General features: G+C 43.2%; 1 protein-coding gene across 1 annotated transcript; it reads left to right on the forward strand.

The window, feature by feature from the left end:
• The first annotated feature begins 616 nt into the window (after nucleotides 1-616).
• LOC308303946 (14-3-3 protein beta/alpha-A-like) lies at nucleotides 617-27,402 on the forward strand. The gene is made up of 6 exons (XM_080748488.1): nucleotides 617-701; nucleotides 8,262-8,589; nucleotides 21,301-21,424; nucleotides 24,511-24,674; nucleotides 24,935-25,030; nucleotides 26,167-27,402. Exons 2-6 carry the CDS (start codon nucleotides 8,278-8,280, stop codon nucleotides 26,221-26,223), a joined length of 753 nt encoding a protein of 250 aa, XP_080604614.1. The 5' UTR covers nucleotides 617-701; nucleotides 8,262-8,277; the 3' UTR covers nucleotides 26,224-27,402.

Raw genomic sequence — 27,402 nt, forward strand, 5'->3', positions numbered from 1 at the left:
CCATTCCACATAAGAATAACTAGCCTACAGCCCCCTGCGGGGGCCTGGCCCCTTTGTGTGTGTGCCTGTTAGTCCCGCTTGGTGTGAAGCAGACAGACTGTGATGTTGCTCTCTCTGGAATTGCCCCCGGACTGGGAGTGCGCTGCTTGGTGACGCCCATTTGTGATGTAAATCGCATCACAGGACAAAGCCGCCTACAGGCCAAAATTTGGGAAAATATATTAAACATTTGGGGATTATGAGAAGTAGAGACACATTTGAAGGTGATAAAGTTGATGTTGGGCAAGGTACATGCGTTATTGATTTTTGTATTATGTTTTTTAGACAATTGGAACAACTGCTGAACGTGGAGAATAATGTACACATCATCTGGCTCAGACAGGTCAGGACTACCCAGAACAACCATAAAACACGTAGGCCTAAATCAAATCACTGTGTAGTATCACTCGCTGTAGTGTGGCTGACCTGAGTCATAAGTGACAGTCGGTCACTACAGGCCAAAGAAGGAAAAGACTACAACACCCAGTGTTTTGTGCTCTGTTGCCGTGGTAACGTTTGACGTCAGGTTCCCCTGCTCCCTCTCTGCTTTGGGCTGGTGTGATTGGAGGGAAACCCCGTGGATTACATTCAGACGGACTGGTTGTGAGAGAATCAGCTGTAGCCTGTTAGACCGAGATCTCCGCTATCACCCCACTACTCAGGTAAGAAAAGGCTCGATTCGTTGCGATACTGGTAGTTCACGGTTGCATAGATCATTGCGGTGCCATTTGATTTATTGTGGCGATCGGTATTCGTGGGAAACCACTGTCCCGAATGAGCTTGGTGGCTGGTGTTAGCAACGACAATCAGCAGTCCAAGAACAATGGCTAAGCTACAGTTTGGGCTCTGGCTAAATGCTGGTACAAAAATGGAATACCCAGACATGCAAGGCAGACAAGAAGGCGTGTCAGGTTGAGGGTTCAAGCATTCTATCGCTATTGTTAGATTATTATAGTAAACTACCTTCCTAAATCCATGGACGCGTTTTGTTAATTACTTAAGATGTCTGGTCTATAAATGTTTCTTATCCCCCCCCCTTATTTTAGCTCATCCACAGACTTACCAGTATCATGTCATTGGCATCGATGGACTAAATATATCGCGAACAAATACTGCCGCGAATCATAATCTCATCTGGCACCATTGACCGGGTGGAGTCATGGAGCTGTCATGTGTCAATTTAATGTGTCAAGTTGTCGGGTTTTATAATGTACTTGAATCGTGACACGAGAGACAGCGTGTGATTTCTAGCACATTGTGGCAAATCAATCAATGGAGGCAAGGAGGCGCAGGTTCAGAGGCTGGGCCGCAGTGGTGGTGGGAGAAGTACTCGGAAATACTCTGTTACAAGTAAATGCCCGGAATTCAAAATGTGCTCAAGTAAAAGTATGAAAGTGTTGGCATCAAAATGTACTTAAAGTACCAAAAGTAAAAGTAGGCTACAACATGTTTGAAAATGGCAGATCCACAAGTAGCCTATGTATAAAATAGGGCTAAATTGACAATGTATGTTTTTTCATATATATATTTTTTATATATTTTATATCTGCAAAATAACTATTAGTAACTAAAGATTTCAAATTTTGCCTCTGAGATGTAGTGGAGTAGAAGTAAAAGTACTGAAAATTAGAAATGGGCCTACTCAAGTACAAACTCCTCAAAGTTGTACTCGAGTACGGTACCTAAGTAGATGTACTTAGTTACTTTACAACACTGCATAGACACTCATCATTTTGTAGACGACCCGTGTTGTCTACAGATATCTGGCTCGAAGCGCTTCACTTCCAGGAAATAGTCGGTATCAGACTGGAAGCGGGTCACGAGGACTTGGCTGTTTCTTTAGCGTTTAACCATTTTTCCTCGACTCGTGTTTGTGGCTGATAATAAACATGGATGATGTGAAGCTGAAGCACAGCCCGATCGGTTTGTGATCTTCCTTAATGCAATGACCTAACAGTATACTAGCATCTACGACTAGTCTGAATCATTTCCGCCAGCGGGGCGAGTCATTCCAACAGGTACACACAGAGATGGGTGTGGTGGTGTGTGACTGTCACTGGTCTGGTGTACCGTGTGAAGTAACTAAGTACATTTACCCTAAGTGCTGTACTTTACTTAGGTGTTTTCCAATTTCCTGTACTTGTACTTTTACTTCTACTCCACTACATCTCGGTTCAAAGGATTGTACTTGTCTTTTACTCCACTACATTTTTTTGAAAACTTAAGTACTTTGCAGATTTTTGATTATTATCACATAACATACATCACTTATATACATTTCGACCATTTGAAAATGGCCGATCTACAAGCGCACATGTGAGCTTGTAGATCTGCTTTTTAAACATTTATTTTTAAACTTGAAATGGGACATTCTGCCTAATGACTTATGAGTAATTTTGGTACTTTAAGTACATTTTTGATACCAATACTGTTGTAGGGGAGAGCGGGGTAAACTGAGACACCGGGTAAACTGAGACGCTCCATTTATCTTGGCAATGGAACACATTTGTGGCCATGTGACCATTATGTTTTCAAGCCCCTTGAATTTCCCACTTGTCATGAAAAGAGAGACCTGATAGTGCTGTAGAAAACATGCTTTTTTCACAAAAATGTATTTTTTGCATGTAAAAGTAATTTTCTTGCTGTCAACATAATCAGCTGTTGTGTCAAAGCAAATTGATGCAGGGAGAACATTTTATATCATACATGTTGATGAACTACCAACTTATAAATCCATGTGATAGATGCTAGCTGAAGATTACCCTGAATTGATAAAAAATATCCCTTTTCCCAAAATGTGGCTGTGGGGTAAAGTGAGACAATTGCTTCGGGGTAAAGTGAGACTATCCTTAACATGAAAGACAGGGAGAAAGCTGTAAAAACCTAATTAAAGGGTGTACCAAACTAGTCTCAATTGATTCTTATGTATTTTCCCCTGTAGAATCCATTTTTGATATATATTTCTTTGTATTGTGCATAATTAATGAGATAATTAGCATATTTGACTAAATATGCGAATTATTTCATTAGTTATGCACAATACAACAATATACTTTGCAGAAATAGATTCTACAGGAAGAATTACATAAGGATCAACTGAGGAAAGTTTGGTAAACCCTTCTATACATTTTTTATAGGGTTTTTAGTTTTTACCTTCTGCCCATGTGTCACATTATTTGACACATGGGTGGAAATGACAGGACAAAGCCTATTAAAAGAATGTCTGCTATGTACATTTTTGTATTGCGCATATTTAACCCGGTTAACCGGGTTTTTGTGTTTTTATGGTAGTTTTAAAGTGAAAAAAGTGAGTGGATCACTTTACCCCGTTGATTTCTCTGGTCTGTCTCAGTTTACCCCGGTCCTGGGGTAAACTGAGACACAAGACCACTTTTTTTAAAACAATCATATTTTCTCTGCCTTTTGTCTTGAATATGTTCTGATAACTTCCATTGTTAGGAAACATCCCAAATTACTGGGAAATGTGTATATTTTTACTGATATATCTTTTAGTTCGCCTCTAGGGGAGAAAATGTAAAAAGTGTCTCAGTTTACCCCGCTCTCCCCTACTGTTACTCAAGTATGTTTTTATTCCAGACAGTATTTCTATATTGCAGTATTGATACTTTTACTTTGAGTAAACATGTGAGTAATTTTTTCCACCAGTGTGGTGTGTGAATGAGTGCACATCCGTGTTTTGCCTTGGGAGCAGCTAAGGTTTTCTTGGTTTTGGCATGTGCATCCAATACCATAAAGTTTTATTAATTTCAGAGCACATGTATTACACGTGGAGGTGACATTAACTAGTAGGCATTTATTTATTTTCATGACACATTGGTAAGGTCAGATACACTCAGACAAGCAATTTATTGGGTGGTGTTATGAATATGAAGGCTTATGGAAGGTGTCCTGATAATTTGTCTACAAGATGGATATTGACATTGGTCTACAAGAACATCATACATTGATGGTGTTGCTTAACTGTTAAGATTATGATGTGAGTTTATTGCTTTTGACACTGTGCAGATGCTCAGCTTACATGTTAGAGATTAGTTAATAAGAAAGTTGCAGCTGTCCAGACATTTTCTTTTTACCTTCTATATTTATATTAATTGCATTGTTTTCTCACGGAAGTCACGATTCTCATAGTTTTCTTGCAATTTCTCCATCCAGTCTGGGATGGAAAATAAGTGATTGATTCTGTGGAAGCCCTTTGGCCATAATGCCTTGGTCAAAGGATGTAAGTTATTGATCTAATGATTTGTGTGTGTAGGGGGGGGGGGGCATGTGCCTTTCTGTTCATGAATTCCACAACTAGGCTAATTTAAAAGGTTCATTGGCATCTTTCACAGGCCTACAGTAGTAGCTAAAGCTGCATTGAAACCTTATTTGGCCGGCGTCCCCCAGGATTCTGTCTAGGTCTGCTCATAATTTCCCTCTACACCAAATCTCTGATTAGCCGATCAACAAGCTCACAACGTGATGTGTTGTGAGCACTTAGACCTGCCTTTTTCGCAGACTGCGCACCCAGGATAGGGGCACTTGGTTCAGTTCAGGTAGTTATTACGTAGGCTTGGCAGTTGGCAATAACATTGCCATCTTACACACAGAAAATGTGTTTACAGTGTAATGTTACTAGCTCTATGCAGCCTTTTGTAAAAGTGATTTATTCTTTCTTTTACTTTTATTTTCCTATACAGAACCTCACAGCTACTATTTATTCCACACTACTATTATATCTCTTGCAGGCATATTTCACTTTCACTTACTTGGTGCCAATTAATTGAGTCACTTTTCCACTACAGGCCCAAATGAAAATGGTAAACACCAGGTTGAGAGCACTACTAGTGCTGTTGATGCTAAAGCTTGTTGGCCTCTTTCTCACTGTGGGGAAGTCAGGGATGGCACCAACATGTTGTCCCAGAAAGCTAGCATTGCTCCATCCTGTTCATCCTGACAGGGAGCTGCCATTATGACCAAATTTTGCTCTAGTCTGTCCTAAAGCTCTAATTAACTGTAAATGCAAACCCATTTCTTTCTTTCTGTTCCTCTACACTCTTTTCAATCACTTTCTTTTGCTTAAACCATATGGCAAATCCTTTGCTGTCATACTAATTGTTCTTTCTGCCACAGCCACAAATAGTCCTTCCTCGAGAAATATTTCTTGGCTGCATAGAAAAAGCCACAAGACACAACCCTAAAACGCCATTAAGTTTTGGCATCTTATGTGTTCTACTACACTAATGATTCCTTCCCCTTTCTTGTGACTGGCCCGTGGTGGAGCAAAAGCATGGAAGACATGGAATTAGTTTGATCGCTCCTCATTATGTAACTAAATTCATCTATTTACTATACTTCTCTAACATCCAATGGGTATATTTAGTTGAAGCAGTGAAGTGCTTGGGAGGAGGATGCACAAGGCCTAGAGAGACCATAAAACTGGTGCCCATTCCAGCCAGCTTGTTAAAACAATAAACTTAAAGCCGGATTGATTTATACTTAGTTGGGCAATGGGCACCAGTGTTTCGCACCAAAAATAGCAGATCTACAACTTGCTTGGCTATTTTTGGTATGTGACACCTGCCGCAATGAACTAAAACTCAGGCTTTATTAATAGCCTGCACATCCCCTTTAGATATTGTTTCCTTCCTTCCTCATCCCTATATGATGAAAAGTAATTGTGAACTAGGTGTAAATTAAATTAAGCAGTTTTTTTTACTTCTCATGTAATAACTATTATTGCGACCGTAGGTATGAAAACGTACAGCTCCTGTCTGTTACACCTGATGTCTGACATCATAGATGTGTGACATCATAGACCACATGAGACTGACACAATATGTCCATATATGGGCATCTGACATCATAGATGTCTGCCGTCATAGATGAGGCTTAATATTGATATCGGGGTTCTCATATATGGGCATAAAAGGGGATGTATTAGTGTCGTTGCCCTAACGGGGCATCATCTGGGAATGTCCATATTGTGTGTCAGTCTCATGTGGTCTATGATGTCAGATGCCCATATATGGACATATTGTGTCAGTCTAATGTGGTCTATGACATCAGACATCTATGATGTCAGATGTCAGTCATCTCCATAATTGGGAAAATATGGCCACATTTTGTCCAACTTGAACAACAACCAGGTCTGATGTTTTTTGGTCAAAGTTGATCCCATGCCAAAGCGCCATCTGCCCAGCAGTCTGCCGTCACCCAGGCATTTTTCACTTTCGATCCGATAAACAATATGGCAGCATCGAAGTCGGTTGATTCGATACCGATTCCGATACAGTTACCGATGCCATACAGCACATATTTTAAGTTTCTCTATGCTGTCTGATATCTTGCACTTTTATATCTTTACTATTTATTTCTGATTTTGTATTATGGAATGTTAATAATTGATCAAGTGATATGACCCAAACGGAGAACATAAACTCACCAGAATAATAAGTAATAAGATACATTCTGTTTGCGACCAAAGGTCGCATTATACCCTGAGAAATCTTGTAGCTTGTCTGAATGTCAGTTTTGTCTGACTGTCAGTACAGGAAGTGATGCCACGTGATGTCAGTGAGTCACAGTGATGTGGTACAGAATGACTCATATATGGGCATAAAAAGGATGTCACGTGACATCACTTCCTTTTATGACCTTTTATGCCCATACATGGAGATTACTGATGTCATAAATCCCAGGCCGAAAATGAGAATGTTGGGGCACCCCCTTATGCCCATATATGGAGATCCACAGGCATCAAACCAAGGCCCTAACTCACCAAGGCCCTGCTTGGCATTACTTACGTATGTTTTATGTCCATATATGGAGATTCCTATATTGTCAATATTAAGGACATTATTAAGGATATTATCTTATCAATATTAAGGACATATATGGGAATGCCCATATTTGGTAATGTCCATATATGGGCATGTTTTGACATAACATAACTATCATGAAGGGGTCTCCATATGAGTAACTGGTCCCATATACATCACTGGCCAGATGGCCAAGAATTGGTGCGACCTAGGGTGAGGTTGCATGTCACCCTGAGGTCGCAAGTCACCCTGAGGTGTCTTACTAGTAGCAAAGCATGATGTCAGAGCAGCAAACCCATAGACCGTAAAAAAGTGTACACGTCCAGACAGAGTCAGCATGTGCTGTTTCACATACTAAGCTGACCTTCGGTCGCAGTTATTTTATTTATTTTCTATTATGGTGATAGCCTGCCCTTGTGCTGCTCTGTGGTGATCCTTAAGAACTGAGGGAGGGACCAAAACACACACACAGAATATTGTCCAACTGTTCAAAGCTAAGAGTCCAGGGCTCCAATTTCACATATTCTGCAACGCCAAAACAATGCTACCGTTTGAAACGAGAACACACTTTTTTGTATGCTCTTGTTGGCCGTGTTATACCGACCAGAGGCGTTGCCACCGCGTGGAACGTCTTTATTGCATGATTTGCACTGGGCTTTTGGGTCTGTTTTTAACACAATACTCCCACACAGCTGACATGCTGCTTTCTTTCTGAAAACTCAGTACTGCTGCGCTCGCTGTGCGTTTACTAGCTGCCTGTTGCTGCCTACAACTAGCCAACGCTGTTGTGATCACGCTGTTGTGATCACGTGACCTCTGCATGCTGGATTCAACGTGCAGATGGGAGGAAGACAGTGCTGGATAGAAGTACTGGAGTGGAATGCTAGAATGGAGTGCTTGTATCGGAGCGTTGATCGGTCATTTTAGCTGAATTCTGATTCAATTTGGTCTGTTTTCTGGCTAATATCTCTCTAATAACCGATCTATAGATCGGATCGCGGCATCACTATAATATTCCTCCGCCTATCACTTTGGCAACTAGTTGTGCCTTGCCCCACAAGAGACCCTTCTCCATATAGTAGAACCGGCTTTACCAGGGTGTTTAAAAGCAGATCTTGTTTTTGAGGCTGTAGGTGTTGGACTTCCAGATGTTGTGTAGTCTTGTGCTGCGTGCTTGTCCGAGTCTGCGCTGGATGTTTTTTCCAGCATTGTCCTGGCTATTCAGACTTCCCAAGTAAACAAAGATGTCAGCGACTTCAAGCGGTTCATCATTTATGGTGGCGCATGCCTGTGTGGTGGTGTTAATGTGCTGGACATAACTTTGGTATTGGTGTGATACACCTAACTTGCCTGTTAGTCTTTCTTTGTTTTTTAATGTCTCTTTTTTTCTTGCACTCCCAGCCTCCAGTGAGCAGCCATGGTGGACAAGAGCGAAGTGGTGCAGAAGGAGCTTGTGCAGAAGGCCAAGCTGGCAGAGCAGGCGGAGCGTTACGATGATATGGCGGCGGCCATGAAGGCTGTGACGGAGGAGGGCGCCCAGCTGTCCAACGAGGAGCGCAACCTGCTGTCGGTGGCCTACAAGAACGTGGTGGGGGCTCGCCGCTCCTCATGGCGCGTGGTGTCCAGCATTGAGCAGAAGACAGAGGGCAGCGATAAAAAGCAGGCAATGGCCAAGGAATACCGGGAGAAGATCGAGAAGGAGCTGAAGGAAATCTGCAACGATGTGCTGGTGAGCTTAACTGACTAAATGAAGGGGAAAAATGGAGGAATCTCCTCGAATGCATGAAATATTTATTGGTACTATTGGGTAGTGCAAACAGACTGTGTGACTCCACAGCCTGACAGCCTGCTGTGCTTTTAAAGTGCTGTTTAAACTTTGCACTGCCTACCTTAAAGTAGGAAGCGTTGCAAATTTTGAACCTAAATCCCATTGTTATAATTTGAGGAGGTTGTATCTGTTGTGGGAAAATACTGTTTTCTGTGAATTTCTCCCATGATATTGTGTCATCAGGCATTTGATGTCAAAGGTGTACATCTGCATTTTGCGAGAGAAATATACGAAGACATGGCCTTTTTCCCAATACTACATACACTTCAATGTTTCCCCTTAATCCCCTAGGACAAAGCTGTAGCAGGCTCTGAACCTTTAACTATGCGATTTGAAAAATATTTCTTATTTTTGCCCTCAAACTAGGAAGTCACTTATCTTTGAGATTGACATGTGTGACTGTGGCCCTGTGAACCGCCTCCAGGAAAAACTGTGTATGGGAAATACCAAGGCTTCTCCATTTTAGTTTAAAAAGCTATACAAATTGAATCTGTAAAACAAAACAAAAAACATTCCAGCTGACGATCGCAGCTGTTTCATTTAAACCTATGACCGTAGAAAGGTGTTAGCCTAGGGGGACCTGTCTCACAGCAAACTATGCATAATACAGCCCAATTCATACTGCATTGAATGATGGTGTCGAATCGAATAATACAAATTTTCATATAAATTCTGCAGTGGTACTGACAAATCCTGGAGTGATGGCGTGCCGCTGTTAAATGGCGGAAACGGGGGAAACGATGTTGATTTATAATATATGATCTCACCTCGGAACAAGGGAATTAAGGTTTCAGTGTCAATCAGTTTCTTAAGTTTAATTATAGCTAAATTATAAATTAATTCATCTTAAGCAATTGATTTTCAAATTCAACATGGTCTAATGAATTCAACATAATCCAGGGCTCTAGGTGCAAGCTGGGGGAGGAGAAAAAACTGCATGGATGGAAGTATAGGTGAACTAGAAAGATAGAATTGTAAATTGCAAGTGTGGTTGCCGTTGACTCTAATGGGGAGCCAATCAGAGAGGGGGAAAGGATGACATCACGATATCAAGGTATCGTGATGTCTGATTGGGTGAAGGGGTACAGCAGATGATGAGTAACTCGGACGAGTACTTCGATGGGAAAACCCATAGAGAAAAAGGTTATACCAGATGATAAGAAAGCCAGACATGAACTACAGTCTGGCAACCGCACTAATAATAATTAATATTATACTCCACTTTTGTTGGATGATAAAAATGGCAGTACGTGGCAAGTCACAGTATGTCTTTCAACAGCTATAAATGTGTTTAACATTGGGATGTCATGGCCATATACGGGCTGTGTTTAAAGACTTGTTGGGACTGTTTTAGATGAACATGGGTTTAAAAGTCTGAAGGGAGGGAACAGGGCCTCCCGATGAAGAATGTTTACCTCAGGCAAACCATTTCATCACTCTTTGAGCAGTTGAGGCTGACCGTCTGCTCAGATTTATCTTCTAACGTGAATTGGGTGGCAAACACTTGTAGTCCCCCCATCAACTGCCACATATTGTGTCAGACCCAGTCCGGTCAGGTTCGGATAGGCTAGTGAATCATAATTAGGGCTGTCACGATATGACATTTTACATGACGATTAATTGTCACTCAAATAATTGGCGATTATCGATTTAATTGTGTTTTTGTCGTTGATAATTACATTTCTGTTTTGGCTTTTAGGCTTTGAAGTTGTACATTGTAGATATGACACATAACCTAAATATACAAAGAAATTACTGACATATTTGACAACTTACTACTTAAAAAATAACTTTGATAGTGGAAATAGCCGATCTACAAGCTCACAACGCGTCGCGATTTGACGCGTTGTGAGCTTGTAGATCTGCTATTTCTGACCTTTTTTTTTTTAATATATGAACATTTTTCAACATGGAAACGATTATGACGATTATGAAAAATAATCACGATTATGTCAAAGAATCACGATTAGACGATTATGTAATAATTGTGACAGCCCTAATCATAATCACTACAATCTGTGAACAACTGTGGAGGCAACCAATGAGATTCAAGCTCCAGCAAGCTGTCTTTGGTTTATCTCCATTCCCTAGATTATTCACCTAGATTGTATATTGGCTGGTATGCTTTTGTTCAGATGTGGCACTTTTGATTCCTTTATTTGTTTTGTTGGGAGATGGCAATGCTGGTCAAAGGTTATTGTCAACCAGCAACAAGCTCCTTGGTGTCCATGATGCTTGTTTTGTTTTGCAGCTGAAACCGGATTTCCTTGTTATTGTCTAAGGAAGTGTGTATGTGTCTTTGAGATTGAAACAAAATATGACATGAGTAGGGCTGCAAGAGTCTTGTTGTCACTGTGTCTTTGACAACAAGCCTTTTGTCTCTATGCCCATGTGACAAACGGCTGTCTAAACAGTTGTAGTCAAATAATTTCCCCCCAAACACCTGGTGTAACCAAGGCCTTAGTGTGTCTGAAGAGTTGTAAGGTGACTAAAGAGTAAGACTTACATCCAAAGTCAGACCTTCTGAAGTGTCTCAGCCTGTTGATTGTGTCAGTTATGTCAACAACAGGTTGCTGGACGTTCTGTCCAGTTTGTGTACTGTGCACCTCTTAACACAATAGGTGCCTCCCTGAGCCAAGCTCGTCCACAGACCAGGTAACGTGGAGCCTCTATTCTCCATTGACTCATATTCTATGCTGTAACATTAAAACGGCTGTATCTCTGAATACGGTGCAAATAACGGCGAAAAGACTGAGAGCTGCTCTTTTTCACAGCTACACTATGCCGTGATGGTCGGCCCCGGTTAGGATCTTAGTTTCGCGACCGTTGGTAAACAGACCTCCTTCCTAGAATCGTCAGATTACACACACGTGCACACGCACAAAGCTTTCAGGGCTCTTCAAAATAAAGCATAAGTGAATGGTGGCAGCCAGCCAGTGTGTTAACTAGCTATTTAACCTATTCCAGCATTGAGTTTCGCACTAATCTAGATAAAGAAGTGTTGCTGGTTCTTCTAATTATCTGTCTTGAGCAATGGCCTCCAGCCTATGGGTTATTACCATGTTACTCATCTCATCTGTCCCCATGTAGAGAGCCAGTTAAGAGGAAGATAAGTGTCTGGAGTGGGAATGAGGTGTGTCACAGTAGATAAGGGTTCTCTATTTTTAATCCAATGTGGGGGATGAATCTCTCATAGCTTGTCGCCGGTGTAATTGGAGAATGGGCAAAATGTGTTGGTTGTGTAAGAGACATTCTATTCACTTCCGTCAATGCTTGCAGCATACTACATGTTATCATTATCACATACCACCTGAAGATGTGAGAAATGAATATTATCTTGAAACACTATCCATTACACCTCACTCAGTCAACATTGGTGTTTTAGATTCAATAGAATCATGCAGGACATTAATCTCCACCTGCCCAATAGTGAATATTGTAAAGGTATGCCCAATTCTGCTTAGTTCACCCCCAAATTACTTTCTCTATCAATTACACACCACATGGAGACTTGATGAATTCATGGAGATCTCATTCCTAAACCAATAATTTGATGATAAAGACCCTTGTGTATCCGGTAGGAGACACAGTGTCCTTTGTGTCTCCTACCGGATACATTAGGGTCTTTATCATTATCATCATATCCATGAATTCAACACTTCATGGGGTTTGTAATTGATAAGATACAAGTAATTTTTTGGGTGAACTACTCCTTAAGTCCTTACTCCTTTTTGCGACCGTAGGTCGCATTTACTACCAAAACCTCCACCGGCTGTCCGTGGGTGAGTGAGTGAGTCAGTCAGTCCGTCCGTCCGTCACACTTTTGCCCTGCTCATATCTCCACAACCGTTGCCCCCATCCATGCCAAATTTTGCACACACACTCCTTGACTGCCAAACTACAACCTCCAAGGACCCCCGGAGCCCCAGGGACCCCCAGGTCCCTGGGGGACCCCCAGATGTAAAAAATGACCAAATGTGCAAAAATGACCAAATGACCACCCCAACGGGGATGCTCACGGGGAATTCCCGGGGACCACCAACTCCTGGTGCTCCAGAACGGATGCAAAAGTGGTGGCGCCCCCAGTGGAGGACCCCCTGCCACTGCAGCGCACATAAAATGCTGTAACTCGGGCTAGGAGCGTCCGGGAGAGCCGGGGCCGGTAACTATTCGTCCGCCAAGGCAACGCGGAGACCCCACCCCTCATTTCTCACATGGCCCTATTCTAGCGCCACCTTCAGGCCGATTTTTAAAACACATTTTTGGACACTGCTCCTACAGTTTTTGCCCTAAAATCACGAATATCACTACACAGCATGTCTACACTCATGTCATCAACATGGATCAGGAAGATTTTGGAAAACCAAATTTTTGCCCTATTTGTGGAGATAAGCCACCGCTTATCTCCCGATTAGGGAGTCTTACTGGTACTAGCAATGTGTGAGTGAGTTGAGCCTGGTAGTATTATGCCTGCTGGCACATTAGGCATTGTGAAAAGCCACTTCCTTGTTTGATGAGCAAAGTTGGCTGGTACAGTCAGGTGTTGCATGCTCTTACACCAGGGGAAGGTGGGAATGTGAGATAACGGTGTAAGCATTACCTCATACAAGACAGAAAGTACATGTAGAAATGCTGTCCACTCCCTTGAGTCATGGTAGTATTCATGAACAACCCTCTCAACACTCTTCTTGGCTAATCTAGTTTAGGGTTTCGTTACCAGTGCCACTATGCTGCCCCTGTGCTGCAAACTGTATAGTAGAGATGCATGGTGTCAATTTAGTGTTGCACTCCTTGTAAAGGGAAAAGCATTTATTTTATTTTGTATTCCTGATATAATACTGTCATTTAATTCCTGATGGAGAGTCTTTGTGGAGGGATGATGTGTCCTATACAGCCAGTGACACTGGAAGGCAACCTGACTCAAAGCTGAAGGCATACACTATTCAGAATAATGGTAATGCTCTGGTCAGAATTTGATGACCAGTGCATTGATGACTGATTTGGTGACCATCAGGCGACCACGGTTTTACCGGTGAACCTAAGCACAACAGTGGGGGCCGATGGGCAAGGAGGGTCGCGAGCTTATGAGAAACAACTAAAATAAGACCTTAAACCCAAAACCTGGCGAAAACAGTTGCGTGCATTAGCGCAAGATTAGATGAGGATAAAGGAAATCATTAAATGTAAAACATTAAATTAACTTCTGAAAAGGCTTCTAGGCCTACTAGCCTACTAGTGAACCACGATCTTGCCACACGTGACGTGAATAATTGTGGTTGTAAACAATAACACAGACAATACCAGTAAGACTCCCTAATCGGGAGATAAGCGACCGTAGGTCGCTTATCGGCATTTTATGTGAGCTGCAGTGGAGGGGGTCTTCCACTGGGGGCGTCACCACTTTTGCATCCGTTCTGGAGCACGAGGAGTGGGTGGTCCCCGGGAATTCCCCGTGAGCTGCCCCGTTGGGGTGGTCATTTGGTCATTTTTTCACATTTGGTCATTTTTTACACTTGGGGGTCCCCCAGGGAGCTGGGGGTCCCTGGGGCTCGGGGGTCCTTGGAGGTTGTAGTTTGGCAGGCAAGGAGTGTGTGTGCAAAATGTGGCATGGATCGGGTCAACGGTTGCGGAGATATGAGCAGGGAAAAAGTGTGACGGACTGACTCACTCACTCACCCACGGACAGCCTGTGGAGGTTTAACCAGTAAGACTCCCTAATCGGGAGATAAGCGACCGTAGGTCGCTTATCTCCACAAATAGGGCAAAAATTTGTTTTTCCTAAATCTTCCTGATCCATGTTGATGACATGAGTGTAGACATGCTGTGTAGTGATTTTCGTGATTTTAGGGCAAAATCTGTAGGAGTTACGGCATTTTATGTGAGCTGCAGTGGAGGGGGTCCTCCACTGGGGGCGCCACCACTTTTGCATCCGTTCTGGAGCACCAGGAGTGGGTGGTCCCCAGGAATTCCCCGTGAGCAGCCCCGTTGGGGTGGTCATTTGGTCATTTTTGCACATTTGTTCATTTTTTACATCAGGGGGTCCCCCAGGGACCTGGGGGTCCCTGGAGCTCCGGGGGTCCTTGGAGGTTGTAGTTTGGCAGGCAAGGAGTGTGTGTGCAAAATCTGGCATGGATCGGGGCAACTGTTGTGCAGATAGGAGCAGGGCAAAATTAGACCTGGGGGTCCCCCAGGGACCTGGGGGTCCCTGGAGCTGCGGGGGTCCTTGGAGGTAGTAGTTTGGCAGGTCAGGAGTGTGTGTGCAAGATTTGGCGTGGATGGGGGCAACGGTTGCGGAGATATGAGCAGGGCAAGAGTGTGACGTGTGACGGACTGACTCACTCACGGACAGCCGGTGGAGGTTTTGATAGTAAATGCGACCTACGTCGCAATAATGGGAAGAAGGGTGGTGTGTGTTCCCCACACTCTCACGCCCCCACCGTTGCGCTCAGGTTCACCGGGAAAACCGCGGTCGCGACCATCAGTGGGTACAGCAGTCAGTTTAAAGCAGTATTTCTAAAGGCTAAATGATGCTTAAATTAGGTTGTTAAATGACCCTTTGTCACTTATTTTTCTACTGAAAGAAGGTGTATGCTTTTATAGCTGAAAATGAAAATGCATATATTTTGTTTGGTTGTGTGGCAAAGCATACATTAAGCTTCAGGGTATGTGTGAGCTGTGAACTGTGTTTTGTGGGTGTCTTTTATGGTGGGTCTTTAGTACTCTCTAGTCTCTACATGAACAGCAGTTGTTTTAATGACTATTGTTTGAAAGGCTGAGCTGGCTTGCTCTTGCTTTGTAAAACATTTCCCCACTTTTTAAAGAATGGACCAATGCAGCAACGCAGGTGGTCAACCACACATTATCTACAGCCATGAAGTGCCCTTTCTTCATTGACTGCTGATGTTCTTGTAGCTTTGTAGGTAGCTTCACTTGGCATGATGTATGGGCCTAGCAAAATAAAGTCAGCTAGCGAAATAAGAACAAGGGACTATTTGTTAGAATTTCTATGAAAATGTATAATCTAGATTCTATAGGCACCATACTATTCTGATGCACTCCATTCCTCTCCCCTCTGTATTATCTGACCGGGTGAGTCACTGGGTACTAATCCCATAATGACAGCAGCTGAGCCACCAGTGTTCTGGGCCACTGACATCCACCTCAGCCTTGCACAGCCTCATGGGGACAGAGCAAGACAGCAATGAGTACAAGGTTACTCTCTATCTCAGACTAGCATAGTTACACAACATTAATTTGGTTTTGTCTTAACAACAAGCTCAATGTGATGTGCATCTGTTTTTACATTAATGTAATGGTGTAAAGAAATACAAGTGTATGAGCCCTCAATGTTTAGGTAAGAATGGAAACACCTTTGTCGGGAAGGTAATGTTTGCAAACGGTGATCAGACAGTGTGGCGGATGGCAGTAGAGCATCAGGAGGTAGAGGAGAAGATGGATTGTAACGAGTGGAATGAGATAGGAGGAGGAAGACTGATGGGGGTGGTCACTTTCACTACCCACCCCCACTTCTACCCCCCGGCTTGTGGGAAGGCTTGACATACAGGGAGGCGGAAATGGCACAAAGATTCCTGGATGTTGAGCAGTTGTCATTTCTAATTTCCCCCATGTAGCTTGTGACCTACCTGTGAGAGAATGTTGCAATCTGTCTGAGTCTGCTTAGACCGCTAAGGTGTCTCACTTCATGTGTTCCATATCTCTTTTTTGAGCGGTGGTCACACCGTCTCCATAGCGTGGCCGTGTGTGTATCCGTGTATGTATGTATGTGTGTCTGTATGTAGTCTGAGGTGTAGCCTAAGTACCCCTGGGTGACCAGAGAGGTGCTGTTGAGTCTAGTCTGCCCTGAGCATCAATTGCAATACCAGTGGCGACCTGAGTGTCAAGTATGGCTCACACTCTCTCTCTCTCTCACTCACACACACGCACGCAAGCAAGCACCCATATTTTTTGCTGTTGCGCAGCCTCCACGACCACCGCTCACTTCACACGGGTGTGATTTTTGATTTTATTTTTATTTTTTGCGAATGAACTCACTCCTTGAGCAAACAAGCAACTGTATTCTAGGACCGTAATGGCTGCATTCACTGTGAACTGAATTAAAACGTATGATAGATTTATAAATGAAACTCATTACCACCTGACTCAGTTTTGCATTGCTTTATATGTGGGTGTCGTGAAAAACCACTGCTTTTACTTTAAATGGAATGTGCCTTATTACTTCGAGGACATTATTGTGTAATCTATTGCTCTCCACGGCATATTGGTGTTACATAACATTCACGCTGCTCCTGCATACCAGAGAGCTTGTAGCCTAGCCTATGTGATGCTCTGTCCAACAGGCACAAGTTGAATTCAAAGTGTGCACTGCAGAAAGAATATGACCTATTATAGAATATGACCCATTTCTATTAGGTGGACAGAAATAATCATTTCAAAGGCCTCCCCTTGTCTTTCTCCTTGCAGGAGTGGCACATCACATGACTAAGTGTTGCCAAACCCACTAAGCCTTCATTTCTCTCCCACTTTCTCTCTGTTCATGTCTTGGCTTACTTTTGGAGCTGTGTGGAACACAAGCTCCCTATACGTGGCGGTGTGTGTCTGTCTGTCTGTCTGTCTGTCTGTCTGTATGTAGCCTCTGGTGTAGCCTGAGTACCCTGGGTGACCAGAGAGGTGCTGTTGAGTCTAGCCTGCCCTGAGCATCAACTGCAATACACACACACACACACACACACACACACACACACACAGCTCCACTTCGAACAGAGGTTCGATTTTTTCCCTAGCGCTCTTGTCTTTTTTTTGGAGCGGTGAAAGCGCTCCCAATAGACAGGTATGTCCGTGGGTGGGTGGGTGGCTGGCTGGGTGGGTGGGTGGCTGGGTGGCTGGCTGGCCATGTCCGTAGCCTGGCAATACCTTGAGTGGCCACACACAACACACTAGTTAAAGGAGGGGCGCTGTTTTGTGCAGGCCAGGCACACTCACCACTCACTCACAGGCACAGTTTACACTCACTCACTCACTCACATAGGGTACAGCTGCTCAAATTCACCGCTCCACTTCGAACCGAGGTTTGATTTTTTTCTTGGCATTTAGTTATGCTGTTACAGGAAACACCATATATACAGTACAAATTTGTTGTACTACATTACATGATTGAAATTGTGTATATAATTGGGCATATAAAAATAACTGATGGCAATGAGTACAAAGTAGCAAGTAGCAATAGTCACTCCCACAAAGAACCCGAAAGGCAAACGGAACCTTGCTCTCTTGTCACTGCATATTTTTCTTTCTCTCGCTCTCTTTCGCACTCTCTCTCTGTCTGTCTCTCTCTGTGGTAGAGATGATATCTTGTATGCAGTAAGTAACCATGATCCCAAGGCCAATGCCTCAGAATAGGCACACCTACATGTAGGCATTTCAGTCAAGGGTCATGATAAGTGAAATTGTACATTTCACCCGGTGCATGCATTCCTGTCATCATGTTGCTTGTCATTAGCCTTGCCTCTGCCGGTGCCCCAATTCTCCACACAGCTCTTGGAACACTTGGCTGCTCCCCAACGGCAGCCTAAAAGCATTGTGTAAGTACAGGCTCTTACATCAGCCCTGCCTTATTTTTTATTCCGCATGGGAACATTTTAAAAACACATCCGGTTGTAGAATCATACAGAATTTGAAATTGGACTTCTCTGCAATCATAGTGTCGGAAGTTAAAAGTTGGACCGCTGATCCACACAGTCAGTGTTTGGTGTTTTGGATTGATGATGTGAATGTGGTGGGGCTTGGTGACCCTTTAAAACCCAACCGATGACACATTTTTGGGTCAGATGCGATCCTGATTTTGGAGAGTCATAGCCCAACAATTACCAATGTTTGGACCAATATTTTGTCCAGATATGATTAAAGTTTCTATTTGAGAACATGTAACATCTTCGAAGTAACAAGCACACAAGTACATTTAAAATCCAAACTTTATTGTATTTAACCACTTATGCCGTATTCAAAATGTTTCTGAAATAGCCTTCCTTTGTACTCAATTCATTGAGGAACTAGGGAGGGAGTAGTATCTATATATGCCGATGTAACAACACGATAACGTATATTTTTACTTGCCTCTAGTCAGACTAGTGGGATGGCGTACTATCAATCTGTGCTGAAGAGACAACATGGTATGGTGTATTTTTGCTCGCCTCTATTCAGGCTAGTGGGATGAAGTAGTATATATCTGTTCTGAAGAGACAACTAGGGTTGGACACGGTAACCGCCGTACCGCGGTAAACCGAGGTCTACCGCGGTGTCAGTGTGCTTACCGCGGTAAAAAAAGACAAAAAAAAGTCTATTTTTTATTGGAAAACAAGCGAGTTTTAAAACAGGGGAGAAGCGAGGACCGCATGCGCTCCATGCCGCTCTGCTCTGGGCCGTGTACCACAGTTTGGAAGCCACATACGTCACTCTCACTCAGACACAGACAGTCACTCCTGCAGCTGCCTGCGTAGAGGAGTACAGAGCAGCGTAAACTTTCTTTGTAATCCACTCGACACAAGGATGTTAATACATACCTTGTGTTGTGGCATATCTTTTTTTATTCATACGGATTACTGGCGGAGCGCGGGCCGCGTGGACTAAAGCCGAAAATGAAACTATTTTACTTTTTCCATCGCGTCGCACGTTGTGCCCGTTCGGCGGCGCGTCGGAGATTTTATAACCTTTTCTGTCAAGTCTTGTAACTAAAACCTGTATATAGCAGCACTCAATCACTGCGATTTGAGAGTTGAGACGTGACGTGAGTTTACAGAATCACTGTACACGATCTGACTACCCTTCCTCTTCTGGTTTGTTCACACAGCTGTTTGTGTCTGAAAAGCCTACTAGCTAGCCGACGTTACTATGGTAACCCGACAGTGCAGATCTAAAAGCTCAGAACGCGTCGCGGATGCAATGTGTTGTGAGCTTGTAGATCTGCTCCTTTCAAAGCCATACCCGCTGTGCTGTACGGAGAAGTATAACTCGGGCGGTCAGGCTGTGTCGCCTCTCCACTGTGGAGAGGCGACTTTAGGGAAGATGATTGCAATATTTTGGCTTATCGCCGAACCTTAATTAATAGATACGGGGGTGCGGTAATTACCGCAGTACCGTCGGTAAATGGGAAGACGGTAATCGCGGTAACAAAATGTCGATACCGCCCCAGGCCTAGAGACAACATGGTATTTGTCTATTTTTGAGATGTACTGAAACTGATTCCGATACCAGCATTTTAAGCAGTATCATATCGGCAGCATCTCCAATTATATTGAAACAAGCCCCGGCCCAAAACGGCACAGAGAATGATTGGATCTCTCGGATCCTTGCGGTTAAATGCATTTCAGAATGACCCGAACGAGACCAAGGCAATTGGACCCTATCCGACCCTGCCCCGAGGGACAAGTCAACATTTTAGCCCAGAAATGTCTCGGGTAATCGGTTCTGGGCAGACCCATGCTACCCTCTAATTGGAACAACTCTAGTCTCTTTGCTCGTCTCTATTCAGGCTAGTGGGATCTGTACTGAAGAGCCGAGCTGTGGGCTCGTTGAGTGACCTATTTCTACTCTGAAAGCTCACCAGGAGTTCAACAGCCTAACTCACTCCTCTTGCTCCTCCCACCATCCATACGTCTCTTTCTCTCCTCATCCACGACCCTGCGCTTTTCCATGTTGCCATCAGTTTCTCCCCCACCCTTAGTTACCTCCCACCCGTGCTTATGCTCAGCCTCCTCTCTCTCATCCCCTCCCCCAGGGGGGTCTCTGAAGCATCTGTGATGCAGCCCAGGCAAAATCCCAAGCCCATGCCCTGGGGCTATCTGAGGTAGCTAGCATATCCCTACAACCTAAACCAGGCTTGGTTAAGAGAGAAGCTTCTAGTTTATTTAGCGGTGATGATATTGGTTGCATGTGTGTTTGTGTAACTAGTGCTGCTGTCATGAAAGAGTTAATTAGCCAATACAGAACAGAGTTCTTAACATCTGGTATTGCCGTCTGAATATTGCCCTTCTGCATCATTGAAAATGTCTCCTACACTTTCGATTATCATTTTTTTATGTAAGTTGTGAGAGGAAGATCCACTGTCTGCAGTTTTTCATGTGTTCCCAGCCCCTTTTCCCCCATACAAGCCAGTGAAGCCACATGTAAAAGTGAGGGGTGGAATGCTCCCTGGTTTTTGCAAAAGGTTCACGCCCCCAGTCATTGCGTCCACTCCTCGCGTGACGGAGATGACAGAGGTGTGCTGTCTCAGGCGACCTTGATCCACGCGAGACACCGCCGAACGAGAGGTAGAGAGCGAGTCACTGTGTCGAGCATTGCGAAGGTCGCTTGAGCCGACTCTGCGCCGTTAGAAGTTGTAAACCAGGGGGCCAGAATGGTGAATCTTCGTCCCCCTGACTGCTGTGCTCAGATTCATTGCTCCCAAGCCATGAGGGGCGTGAACCTTTTGCAAAAAACGGGGAGCATTCCACTCCTCGCCATGTAAAAAATTAGAAACACGAGCTGTTAGGATGCCGTAAAATGTGCATGTTTTCTAACACAGTCCCTTTGTGTGTTTGTGTATGTCTTCCACAACAGGGTCTCCTAGACAAGTTCCTCATTCCTAACGCCACTCCAGCAGAGAGCAAAGTCTTCTACTTGAAAATGAAAGGAGATTACTACCGCTACTTAGCAGAGGTGGCTGTCGGAGAGGAGAAGGCCAGTAAGTCCTGCCATAAGTCCCTCTTATGTGTGTGTGTGTGTGTGTATTTAAGGATTGAAATCCACACTGGCTACAATTTCCCGGTCTTGCCTATCGCACCAGATCCTTTTAAATGCACACTTTAGTATCCGGATCAGCTTTGTAACATCGGCACCTCACTACAGATTACAGTATTGGCATGAATTGCCTTTGAGCAAGTTTGCTGCCTGCCCCCTGCTCCTAATAGTTGTATGATTAAAATGGAGAGGTCCAATTTCACCATTGGGATCCATAAAAGTGGAGTTTCAGCTTTTTGTTCTGTTTAGTTGGACTTACAAGCTGGTTGAGAGCATAATGGTATCAATAAGTTGTTGAATAATACCAGAGAGATGTATTTGATGGAGAACCTAGTACATTTTCAAATCCGCTGCACACACAAACAGGACAGTTTATTGATCTATAATCTATCTGGCAGCAAGAAGCTTTCTTATTGGTTAGTTTCTGTTAACTCTTTTGCTCATCCATTCATAAAATGACTGCCACAGGATGTTTCAGTCACGGGTAGGAAAGACGTGTGTGTGTGTGACGCTATTGGTGGGTTTGGGGCTTTGGAGAACAGCGTGCGGAGGAGGAGATGAGAGACGGAGATTTGAGTGTCCGACAATATCTGTAATATTATATTTCGTTCGTCTTAGTCCATGAACTAAAATGACCATAGATTTTAGCCTACTTTTTATTTAGTGAACTATATTTTTGTCTCGTTTTTATTAGTCAACGAAAATGCATAATGATTTTGTCCCAGTCATCGTTTATTCATGTGGGTGTTCGTCTAGTCTAGTCTAGTTTTCGTCCACTGAAAAATGGTCGTTGACGAACATATTTCGTCATCATTTTCGTTAACGAAATTAACACTGCAGTGGAGTTGTATTAGTTCCTGAAACAGACTGGTAATGTTCACAAGTGGGACAAGAGAAAGATCTGCCATATATGAGAGACAAACCTACAGGTTCCCGACCAGTCGACCACCCAGCCCAACGAATTCACAGAACATAATAGTCTGTCTAGAGTGCTGTCTATCTAGTCAGTCAGTCAGTCATATTCATACATTAGCTGCCAGGAGCTCTCTGTCTTTGGTATCACTCACTTACCTTAACCCACAGTAGGCAGTAGCTGCCTGCAGGGTATAGCAAACATGGCACAATAACGTACTTTAAAATGGCTCAGACCAACCGTCTTTTCTGAGGATTTTATAGGTCACACCCTCCTAAAAACTAAATTATGTTTCTTTAAGCTCAGTGTAGCCCAAAGTATGGCAACTGCCATAGGAATCTTGAAATGTGTTGATATCGACTATCGAGTTACACAAAGCCTTTTTTTGTGTTCATACTGCTTCTTGGCACTTGTCTTGTCAGCATAACCGTAACAAACATTTCTTGTCATGTGCATTACGTGGTTTCCCCCCCAAAAAATGTTTTACTGCCATATGCTGCCATGTCAGAATGACGCCATAGGTTGCCAGGCTGTCAGACATGCATACAAAGTAACCAAGTCATGAAAGCAGAATAAATCAGCTCGCCCACAAGCCTTACAGAAATGGCAGAACAGCTGCCAACCGCTCATCCCCATGAGGAGAGAGAGCGAGGCAGGGAACAGGGCGCGGTCTTGGCCACTGCTTCCTGTATGCTACAGCAGGGGAGCAGAGCAGGTGCTGACTTGTATCACCATTTACATCTAATGTATAGAGAATTAGTTAGCCTTGATAATTGTACAATTATGCCCCCTAAAACCTGGAGTGATTCATTACTTTCTGTTCATCAAATTAAAGGCATAGCTCATGATCTGATACAGAGGCTTACGGAGCTGTTGTGCTTTGAATTGAAACCCCCAACAAGTTCCCTTTTTGGTTACTCCACACCCAACTGAAACGGAGACCTTGTGAATAGAGAGGTGTGTCCCCTGACACATCAATATGATTAGTCATCAGTTGTTCACCATATCTCCACAAGGCATTTAGGAAACGTCATCAACACTTTTTAAAGTTTCTACACAATAGTATTCTAGTGATACTGTAGGTAGGCAGTAAGTCCTTGCTAGTGATTGTTAAGTGATCCTATGGACATAGCTACTATGTTCATAACAAGCGTGTCTGATGACTTAACTGTGATCAACTTGATAATTTGATGTCCATAAATTCCATGTACACTCGAACTGTCACTCTACTTGTCAGGTTGTCACGGTTTCTGTTTGTTTCCTCTTTGGAATGGGTGGCAGAGATGAAGGAAGCAGGGAGGCCAGTTAGAGTGTAATGTGGGAACAGGGGAAATAACGCAAGGCTCAGTTCCCTTTTGTGTCCAACAGACAGACAGTTAGCCCATTGTGTTTATCTGCAGGAGAGGAAGAGATCTACACACCTAGTCTCTGGGTTACAGAGAAACTGTCCTGACCCCCAACTGAGAATGCCAGCTCCTCCAAACTTTCACGATTGCATCATGTCTCTCTTTGTAATGTAGTTGTTCTGTTGGGGGATGTAATGGTCTGTCATTGAATTGGGCTAATATCATTGAAGTTAAATTTTTCTTCCCTCCCGCACACTGTCTCTGCTGGGTGAATAATTGTCTGCTTACTCTTTTAAGAAAGTGTTAAACATTTAAGAACCAAAGCATAAACAATAAATGTGCTTGTTTAGTCTAGTTAACCTAGTTATTCGCAAAGGCAACTGCTACAGTAAATGCCGGTGGTAGTACTCTGGGTGATTCACTGAGTAAAGCCTGATTTATAACTTTGTCAAATGATTGGCTATTCTCCAAGCTCACAACGCATCACTTTCAGGATTAATTGTGTGCTTGGAGGTCCATTCATTGTTTTTGACGCACAACTCCATCGTACGAAGAAGTATAAATTGGGCTTTCACAGCATCGCTCTACTTAAGCCCACTGTTGTTGAACAGCAAGATATTTTTTTGTAATTAGTATATAATGATATAATGCAAGACCTTGTTCCACATATTGTATGAATTGAATAATAGAGAAAATCTTTGCTACACAATTAACCCTTGTAAATTGGTAGATGGATGACACAGCCTCTAACATGTATTTTCTCTTCCTCAGCCATCATTAGCAGTTCACAGGATGCATACAAGAATGCCTTTGAGATCAGTAAGACAGACATGCAGCCCACGCACCCCATCCGTCTTGGCCTCGCCCTCAATTTCTCAGTCTTCTACTATGAGATCCTTAACTCGCCTGAACAGGCCTGCAAGCTGGCCAAGACGGTAATGACTTTATAACACGTTGGTATATTTATGGCATTAATATTATCTGCAAGGAGCACATTTGTCTAGTATTGGAATTGTATTAAATAACATTTTCTTAAATGTGAGTATGTTAAATGTACAACTAACTGTATATATACAGAATGCACAACAGCCACAAAAGAGGTAGCCTATACAGAAAGACAAACATACTCATACCGACCTATATGTTGATGCATAAACAAATGCTTTTCTAACAGTTTCTGTTTTTGTTCCTCCAGGCTTTCGATGAAGCCATTGCAGAGCTTGACTCCTTGAGTGAAGATTCGTACAAAGACAGTACATTGATCATGCAGCTACTGAGAGACAATTTGACAGTAAGTCGAGTTTCTTTTTTTGTGGATTACATAAGCACAATTTTCACAACACACTTCAGGCCGTTCTCATTTTGCAGCATAAATAAGCAATGTGATTGGCTGAGAGCTCTTTTGCGCCAGTATGGGCCAGGTGTTGCTTAGCAATGCATGCACCCACATGACGTAGAGGTAAAAACACTCGCCCACCAGTTCACTAACAGTCAGTGGTGCTTCCAGCTTGGCCAGGCGCTCCAAACGACCACAATTGGTAGTGATCATGGGTAGGAAGCCGACAGGAGATTTTGGTGCGCCTGTTCAGGAGGGAAGGACGGGTGCATTCGGTTGTCCACACAGTCCCCAGGCTGTCTGTGTCGGCAGCAACAGGGTCCACATTGCACAGAAATTGGCAGTGCCTAAATTGGGGAGAAAATGTTTAGATGTAAAAACAGACACATTTAGGTCACAATCATGAAATCATGTACATGTTCTATTGCCTAATATATATATATATAATTACTGTCCGTTTTGGTTGGCACAGGATTAAAGTACCTGTCAGCCATTGCAAATCATAGCGGTGCATCTAATTTGGCGCGATAAGTAGGACTGAGGTCATCCTGGTATGGTACAGCAGTGGCAACATGGAACACATTTTCAACCTGCTGAATGTGTCTCTGTTAAAACTACAAAATGTTAGATTGCCTAATAGCAATTGCATTACTTTTATGATTGGTATTAGCTTACAGTAATGCCTAATGTGATGACAGATTAAAACAATGCTATTTTGACTGTAATTGTTCCAAGGCCCATCATTACCATTAATAAATTATTTGAAATTGAAACGTAAGCAGACACAAATGTAGAACTAAAAAGAAAATTGCACACATCTGCTCGGCTACACAATTGCAACTTATTTGAATTAAAAAGAGTTGAACCCTGCACAGCTCCCATTGACAGCTCTGACCGATCCATCATGTTCTATTTGTTGTGGGCAAAATACATATTTCAAATATAAAACCTAAAACATTCTGGGGGTGAACATTCAGCAAAACCCTAACCCTAGCTATAACACTAGTTATCGTTGCTAATGTGTTAATGTTTGTACCTTCTCTTCTTTACCCCTCGCTTCCCACTTCTCTTTTCTCCTTGTCCTTCCTCAGCTGTGGACCTCTGATAACCAGGGTGATGGTGAGGATGCAGAGGAGTCCAGGGATTGAGGCGGAACCCCACCCCCCAACCCCCACCCCCTAGTCGTCCCTGTCTACCTGTCATTGTCCCGGCTCATCTTCATCAACACTGAGACCACCTCATTATCATCATTGTCGTCCAGCTCTCTCCATCTCTTCATGTTTAGTTCTCACCACCAGACATCTCACTTCTATTGGTTTACTATTTCTTCTTTTGTAGTTACTGTATGTCGGAAGGGGGTTGTAGGTTTGGAGTTACAGGGTGGGAGGGTTATCTTGGACGGGGTGGGGGGTGGGTAGATTAGTATCAGGAAGGTGTGTTTGGGGTTGGGTGCTTGTCTGCTGACCTTTTGTTTGGGTTTGTTTGAGTGTGGGAGCAATAGGGGTGTTACATTATACATGTAGTAGGTGAGGGGGCAAGTTCTCAACTCATGCAAACTGCAGCAGGTTGAATTTTTCAGAAAACAGTTGTACTGTATCTGTGTCTAATCACGTTAACAGTCTTGTGCTTGATTGACACCATCGCTTGATGATACATCTGTGGTTTCACAACATCAGAGTCGGCCCCTCGTATCTGAGGAGGCAGCAGTTTTTAGTCTGTATTTAGCTAGAGAATCGACAGTGGAAACGAGGACAGTGGAGGTAGTATTAAGGCTAATTTATTCTTAGCCGCATGACCACGTCGCTCGACAGGAATGACTTTTCTCGTGCAACACGGTCTTGCAACTAAGTATAAATTAAGCTTTAGAGGGCGCTGGAGACAGCAGGCAAGGTTATGTTGGAACAGAAAGGTTACATTCCATTTACTGTCACTTGCTCAACTTTCTATTCCTCTTTTTGGGTGGCCTGCATTTGTATTTCTATGTATCAATTACGAGGTATAGAAAACTTTTATGAACAAAAGAGCACACAAGCTTGTTACTGTCACTGTATGAGCAGAGCAGTAAGGATTTCTTTCCCATTATGCTTATCTAGTTACTGCTTTTTCCAATTAAGGGTTTTATTTGTTTTGATTTTCCTTTTTTCTTTTGATACTTGCCTAAATTGCATGTGGCTAAGTAGTTAGAGAAGAGGTGAAGGAGGTTGTTGTTGGGCTGGCTAACTTTGTTCATGTCTTTGGAATTTTCATACAGAACACCCAAACATAACTGTTATTTGGAGGGAAACATGTAATTTCATGTATGTGGAATAAAAAATAATTTAAAAGTT

This window comes from Nannobrachium achirus (assembly GCF_963921795.1).
Source record: "Nannobrachium achirus genome assembly, chromosome: 2".
In the NCBI taxonomy this organism is placed as follows: domain Eukaryota; kingdom Metazoa; phylum Chordata; class Actinopteri; order Myctophiformes; family Myctophidae; genus Nannobrachium; species Nannobrachium achirus.

Bases quoted from the DNA above. Each gene is read 5' to 3' on its own strand.
- LOC308303946 (XM_080748488.1), top strand. From the start codon at position 8,278: ATGGTGGACAAGAGCGAAGTGGTGCAGAAGGAGCTTGTGCAGAAGGCC. The intron at 8,590-21,300 runs GTGAGCTTAACT...CTTCCACAACAG, and splicing joins AAATCTGCAACGATGTGCTG to GGTCTCCTAGACAAGTTCCT. The intron at 21,425-24,510 runs GTAAGTCCTGCC...TCTCTTCCTCAG, and splicing joins TGTCGGAGAGGAGAAGGCCA to CCATCATTAGCAGTTCACAG.